Source organism: Lagenorhynchus albirostris, chromosome 15 (genome assembly GCF_949774975.1).
Source record: "Lagenorhynchus albirostris chromosome 15, mLagAlb1.1, whole genome shotgun sequence".
Lineage (NCBI taxonomy): Eukaryota > Metazoa > Chordata > Mammalia > Artiodactyla > Delphinidae > Lagenorhynchus > Lagenorhynchus albirostris.
This window is the reverse complement of record NC_083109.1, coordinates 24271177-24278544: the sequence shown is the minus strand read 5'-3', so window position 1 is coordinate 24278544 and position 7368 is coordinate 24271177. Positions and strand designations below refer to the sequence as shown.

General features: G+C 45.2%; 1 protein-coding gene across 5 annotated transcripts in view; it reads left to right on the top strand.

Moving 5' to 3' along the window:
- Positions 1 to 2937: 2937 nt before the first annotated feature.
- The window catches only part of ACSS2 (acyl-CoA synthetase short chain family member 2), a 47694-nt gene continuing 43263 nt past the window's right edge, over positions 2938 to 7368 (top strand). For all 5 annotated transcript variants that reach the window (XM_060124901.1, XM_060124905.1, XM_060124902.1 and 2 more), the window contains exon 1: positions 2938 to 3198. In XM_060124901.1, coding sequence (XP_059980884.1) covers positions 3021 to 3198 — 178 coding nt within the window. In that variant the 5' untranslated portion in view covers positions 2938 to 3020. The remainder of the gene's footprint in view (positions 3199 to 7368) is intronic.

Here is a 7368-nt window from a genome sequence, read left to right as displayed (position 1 = left end):
GCGTTGTCAGCCTGCATTGAGAGCGCAGGTTGGGGTGTGGGTGTGGATGCAGAGCCTGCAGGACGGGTCCGGGTCGCGCAGTCGGGGGTCAGGAGGGAAGAGCACGCGGTAAGCGCGACCTTAGTGGCTCGGGGCACCTTACGTAGGCCAGGGACCAAACCCCTTCCTCCTTCCAGTTTGAGCTAGGATCCTCCTCAGACTCCAGGCTCCTTCCTCGGCTCGCAGTCCCTTTCACTGACTGCAAACCTCCTGTCGACCCCAGATACTGTCTCTAATGCCAGACTCCTCGAACCTCAGACCCCTCCTTGGACTCCAAGATCCTTATCCTCCTGTCTCAGACTCTTCCTCCGACCCCAGACCCCTCTTTCGACTTCAGACTCCGCCTTCACCCCCGACCCCCAGCCCCAGCCCCTACTTCATGTGCAACCTGCTTCATTTCGAGGCCCTTCCTTGGACATCTCTCCTCGGACGTCAGATCCTTTCCTGGACCCCCCACACTTCGTCGACTCCTCTTTCAATCACAACCGCTTCTAGAACCCCTGACCTATCAGCATAGGGCAGTGAACCTAAACTTGAGCTTGTCTTAGGATCTTAAAAGCGGATCCCTAGATTCCACTCTAGCGATCATGATTTAATTGGCTGGAATGGGGTCTCTGGAACTTGCATATTTACCATTATTTAAAGAGCTTTTATTTTATGTGGTTCTGGAAAGGAAACTTTGAGAAAGAGATCATGGTGGTGGTGATATGGTAGGAGTGGGCTGGGTTGGGGGAGGATAAAAGGGTAGGGAATGGGTCTAAAGTCTAGGTATCTGGGTTCTATTCCCTCTGCTACAGCTTACAAACTGTGTGATCTTGGGCAAAACACTTAATCTCTTTGAGTATGGGTTTCTTCATTTGTAAAATGGAGAGAATGACTGTATCCATCTCTGGGTTGTGAGGACTAAATAACACACGGAAAGTTTTTAGTATATGGCCTGACACCTACTTAATACAGTAAATGCCATAATCATTATTAACATTTTTTTCTTAATCTCGTGGATTCTCATCTTGTCCAACCGGATCCATCCTCTTCTCACTGAGGAATTCCAACTACACCATAGTTTGCATTACTACCCCATTTCCAGGGATGGGGTGTTGGTTCCCTATATTATTAGGCCTCTTGTCCAGACTTCCATTTCACAGTCCACAGGCAGAGGGAGGGGACTGGTCAAGCCCCTGGCCACACATCCCCTCCTTCCCCAACCCCAGGCTCCAGGCTCAGAGATGACCTGAACTGCTTGTAAATCCATTATGGGCCCAGCATCTGCAGTGCCACCTGTAGACAGGAGAGGGCAGCAGTGTGTTGGGAACAGCTCTGGGACCTGAAAGAAGGGCTGGGAAGAGAGGGGAGAAGGGAGAGGGCTGCCCAGAACTTTGTGTGTGGGATGGAAAGATGACCGTTTATACTAGGACTGTGTGCAATTGCATGTGCCTTTCTCTTCACAGAGAGGTTCCTATCTCCTCAGTGAGGTCCATAGGGCTTATTATGCTTCAGTGAAGTCTGATCCCCTAAGTAGGGTCTGTCCCCACTAAATAAGGTCTGTGCCCCCTCAGTGGTGTGCATTCCCTCAGTGTAGTAAGAGGCCCTTCAGTGGGGTTGAGTCCTCTCAGTGGGGTTCATGTCTCTTTAGTAAAGTCTATATATTTTGTATCTCTTTGGAGGAAGCCCATGTCCCCTCAGTAAGGTCAGTGACCTTCAATGCCATTCATGTCCTATTAGCAGGGTCCACAGCCCTTTCAGTGAGATCTGAGATGCCCCAGTAAGATCTGTGTTCTCTTAATGGAGTCCATGTACCTTCAGTGAAGTGTGTGTCCCTTTTGTGCAGTTAATGCCTCCTCGATGAAGTATCGTCTTCTCAGTGGGGTCCATGTCTATTCCATGAGGTCTGTATCCCTTCCGGGAGCCCTGAGACCCTTTCCTCAGGATTGGGTAGGCTCTGGATCAAGGTCTGACCATGGGGAGGTTTGTTTGTTTGTTTGTTTTTTCCAGTTTAGGGTGTGCTGGCCTTGCAGCTAGCTGGACAAAGAACAAGAGAGCAGGTGGGAAGGGAGGCTGGGCCAGGTGGGGTCCTGTGTAGGCTTCAGGAAGTGGGGGCTGCCTGCTTCCGGGCCTCAGAATCACTCTTGGAGTTGGATACTTAAGGATCCTTCCTGCCTTGATGGCCATTCTGTGAACCGATGGGCAGGAGTGGGCCCTTCTTGGTGGTAAGTGCAGGTGGGAGATGGAGGGTCCTGGCTGGTCTTTCCTGTCTGGAGTGGAAGACATAGAGAGAAGCCAGAGGTATCTGAGCCCAGGTGTGGCAGGGGAGGGGTCTCTTGGTGAAGTAAGAGACTGGGAAGGAAAGAAGGGTGTGATTCCTTCTACTTGCATAGACTTTGTCATTTCACAAGCCTTAGCGTCAGCCTGATGAGGCGGTAAAAACACCTGGAGTCAGGAGACCTAGGTTTGGCCCAAGTTACGGTCGTTGTTTTTTCTGTGATCTTGTACAAAGCCCTCCCTTTCCCTGAGTTTACCATTTATGCAATGAAATGGGTTTACTAGCAAAGACTGAAGGCGCCTCCCAGTCTTTACTTAATGAGTCTTTGCATTTTAGGTCTGGATGGAAATTCGTAGACCCTGTCACAGCCAGCCTCGCCACTCCCCGTCACTCCATGGGCCCACCCTCTCTCCCGTCACGCCTGGCCCCTCCCCTTCTGCTTTCACGCTGCGGTTCCACCCCTTCCGCAAGTCAGCTCCGCCCCATCCCCCAAGCAATGTTCGACTTTTCCCTATCGGTCTCTTTGCTAGCCCTGGTCCCACCTCCACCAGGCATGGCTCCGCCCCTCCGGGCCACCTCCCCCCGCCACATACCTAAGCCACGCCTCTGCTGTCAGGCCCCGCCCTTCTCCGAAGGCCCCGCCCCTCGGTCGGCCTGTTTTCCCCCTCCTGGTCTTCCGCTGAGACCGCCAAGGCTGCTACGGTTTTCGGAACTTGAGCTGATGGGGCTTCCCGAGGAGCGGGGCCGGAGCGGCGGTGGGAGCGGAGTTCGGGAGGAGGCTGGAGCCCGGAGCCGGGCGCGGAGTTGGTCTCCGCCGCCCGAGGTCAGCCGTTCCGCGCACGTCCCCTCGCTGCAGCGCTACCGCGAGCTGCACAGGCGCTCCTTGGAGGAGCCGAGAGGTGAGGCCGGGCCCGGGAGGGCCTGAGAGACGTCAGGGAGGAGAGAAGTGGGGGGCTCACAGGAGAGTGAGGAGTTGGGGTTCCCTTGGGAAACTGAGGGGTCCGTGAGAAGATAGAGGTTTTGTGAGGGAAGAATTTCGGAAAAGGGGTTCCGGGAGGAGAGGGGGGTTCTCTGAGAAGGAGGGTTCTGTAGGAAATGAGGGTTCCCTAGGAATTGGGGGGGTTCCTTGGCGGCTTGGAGGTTTCGTGAGGAGATGCAGGTTTTGTGAGGAGAGTGAAAGTGTCCTAAGAAGAGAACACTTCCTCAGGTGAAAAGGCGGGTTCTTAAGGGCGCAGAGCGCCTTGAGGAGAGGCGGGCCACAAAGAGAATTTTCTTAGCCGCTTTTCAGACCAGCCTACCCAGTGCCTTCTGACACCTTTAACCTGTGAAGTTAGTCTCCACTGCTGAGGGGCAGTAGGGTCCCATCCCAGGGTCCCCAAATTAGTAATGGAGTCCCAGATCTATTTTTAGTATTTTAGAAATCCCAATCGAAACTACCATATAAGACTGAACAAGTCACTAAAATGTTGTCTTTTTAAAAAAAATTAGGGATGGGATTGTGATAACTCAGAAATTCCGATAGGTAGTTCCATGTCTTTAAGAACGTGTGGGGAAAATTCCCCATCTGTGCCCTCAAGCTGGGTTAGGGGTCACAACTGTAGCTGAGGTGGGAGGCAGCATGATGTTGGCAGTGGGACAAGCATGAGCCACCGAATCAAATTCAGAAAAATCTAGATTTAGATCCTGGCTCTACCACTCATTTACTGTGTGGCCTTAGGCAGATTTTAAAACCTGTCTGGAATTCCTTTTCTTTATCTATAAGACAGAGGTAATAATACCTGCCTCACAGTTTCGTTTGAGGGCAAAAATGAGTAATAAGTGAAGTGTGCATTATAGAGTGCCTGATGCACAGTAGCGTTCACTAAATAGCGGTTAGTCTGATAACAATAGGAACAAAGTGGATGAAGCAATTATTGAGTAATGCAGGATGAGACTGAATCAAGTGTAGAGTGGTTGATTGCTGCATGCAGTGTCCAAGTTTGAGTCCTCAGACCTCTTATTTTTTTAAGGTGTTCGTATAGATATTTATTGACTAAATTTGCCTACATAAAGAGTGTCTTACTGCTCATTAATGTATACCACACCTTAGACAAATATTACACTTAAAAGAGTCAACTGGTTGATAATTCTTTCCTTGCCAAAAGTTTCTACGCTTTATAAAAGAATTCACAGTAGGCTTCCTTTAATAGGGAAATGAGCCAATATCTTTAAATAAAAACACAATCACATGGAACTTTCATAAAACACACTTATATCACACACCTGTATCCACCAGCCATTCCAGGATTCTGACTTCTTGGGATAACACCATGTTTTTGTTGGGATTCTCTAGGAATAAAATATAAAGACCAATTAATATACTGGTCCTATAATAATATCTTCATTTTTCCAATGGAGACTGCCTGGTTGGCTCTCAGAGAGGTGATCTAATCTATAGTCTCACCCCCTAATCTAAGTTCACTTTCAGGTTAGATGTCCCCAGCTTGTTTCTTTTCTTTTCTTTTCTTTCTTTTTTTTTTTTTTATTGAAGTATAGTTGATTTACAATGTTGTGTTAGTTTTAAGTATACAGCAAAGTCATTCAGTTATTTATGTATATCCTTTTTCAGACTCTTTTCCCTTATAGGTTATTAAAAAATATTGAGTATAGTTCCCTGTGCTACACAGTAGGTCCTTATTGGTTATCTATTTTACATATAGTAGTGTGTATACGTTAATCCTAAACTCCTAATTTATCCCTCCCCTCCTACCTCAGACCCCTTTTCACTTCTCTTCCCTCTCTATTTTCTCCTGTCATGAGTTCTGTTTCCCAGGGGTGAGCTATTTTTTTTTTAATTGAGGTAACATTATTTAAGTTCCCTGTGTACAGTGTTATATTTCTACTTCTGTATACACTACAGTGTGATCACCACCAAAAATTTAGTTTCCATCCATTACCATATAGTTACCCTCTTTACTCATTTTCCCCTCCCCAACCTTCCTCTCTGGTAACCACTGATCTGTTCTCTGTATCTACATGTTTGTTTTTGTTTAGTTTGGTTTGTTCATTTATTTTGTTTTGTTTGTTTTTTATATACCACATAGGAGGGAAAGCATATGGTATTTGTCTTTGTCTAACTGTCTGAAATGGTGAGATTTCATTCTTTTTATGGTTGAGTAATATTCATATATCCATATAATAAATATATATCTCTATATATCACATCGTCTTTATCATTCATCTATCAATAGACACTTAGGTTGCTTTCATATCTTGGCTATTTATTGTAAATACTACTACAATGAACATAGGAGTACATATATCTTTTCAAAATAGTGTTTCTGTTTTCTTCAGAAAAATACTCAGAAGTGGAATAATGGATTGTATAATAGTTCTATTCTTAATTTTTTGAGGAATCGCCATATTCCAAAGTGGCCGCACCAATATACATTCCCACCAACAATGTATGAGGGTTTCGTCTCTCCATATCCTTTCCAAAACGTGTTATTTCTTGCCTTTTTGATAATAGCCATTCAAACGGGTGGAGGTGATATCTCATTGTGGTTTTGATTTGCATTTCCCTAATAATTAGTAATATTGAACATTTTTTCATGTGCCTGTTGCCCATCTGTATGTCTTCTTTGGAAAAATGTCTATTCAGCACCTATGCTCATTTTTTAATTGGGTTGTTTGTTTTTTTGTTGTTGAGTTGTATGAGTTCTTTATATATTTTGAATACTAACCCTTTATTGGATATATGATTTGCAAATATCTTCTCCCCAGGGGTGAGCTATTACTGTCACAAGAACTCCTTTTCTACATATTTAGCTCTGTATCCAGGATCTCACTTTTGCTCTAGTCTCAAATTTCATAGGTCTGTAGAGCATTTTATTCACACACCCTGTTGTTATACAATATTTAATAGGACTGTGACTCAGATTTACCAATTTTCCCTTCCAAACCTGCTTTCCTCCCTAATTTTCTAATCCCTGTCAATGGCACCATCCCAGATCCTATCTATCTGTATATCTTATTTATTTATAGATTGCTTACTGCTTACTAAGCACAAATTCTGTTTGATTTGATGTAGAGACTATTATCCCCATTTTATGGAGAAGGAAACTGAAGCTTAGAGAGGTTAACTTAATTGCACAAGGTCACACAGGTACTTAGTGGTGGAGCTGTGATTTGAACCAAGGTAGTTTTGATTGCAGAACCTGTTCTCCCAATAGCTATGCTGTTCCTCTTCCCTGATCCGCAGGCTGCCTTTCACCAAATTCTGTCAAATACTGTTTCAAAATCTCTCTCAGGTTACCTTTTCTTCCATTCCCATAGACCCTTTTAATTCAAGGGAGCAGACTCCTAATTGCTTCTCTCTCCACTAGTCTCACTCATTTCCAATATTTCTGGTAGATTTAGATTTAGATTTATCTAAACACTATTAGCCTGATATTATGGAAACACTGCTTTCATATGTCACTTCAAAAACTTGTAATAGTTCCCTATTTCCTACAGCTTCAAATTAAAATTCTGCCTTTCTTTCAGAGTCTCTGGATAACTAGCCCACCCCACCTTTCTATTCTTATCTTCTGCTACTCCCTATCATATACCCCTCATTCTACCACAGGTCATTCTTGTTGATATACTGGATACACAAAAGTCCCTTTCCCATCTCCTAGCCTTTGCCCATTCCCTTCTGTTCCTCTCTACCTAGTCAAACCCCAACAATTCCACAGAGCATTCCCTGATCATCCCAGACCATTTTCATCTTTTCCTCTTCTAAACTTCTTCAGTACTTAGAATGTGTGCCAAAGAAACATCCAGAGTTCAACAGCTCCACCAGAAATAAACAAAAACTAAAACTAAGTGATCATGGACTTCCCTGGCGGTCCAGTGTTTAAGACTCCGAGCTTCCACTGCAGGGCGCACGGGTTTGATCCCTGGTTGGGGAACTAAGATCCCACATGCAGCGTGGCGTGGCCAAAAAAAAACAAAACAAAGCAAAGCAAAGCAAAACAAAAAAAACTAAGTGATCATAAAACTCAGTTTTCTTCACTCCTTGTTGATGGACATAAATGTGGTTCATATAT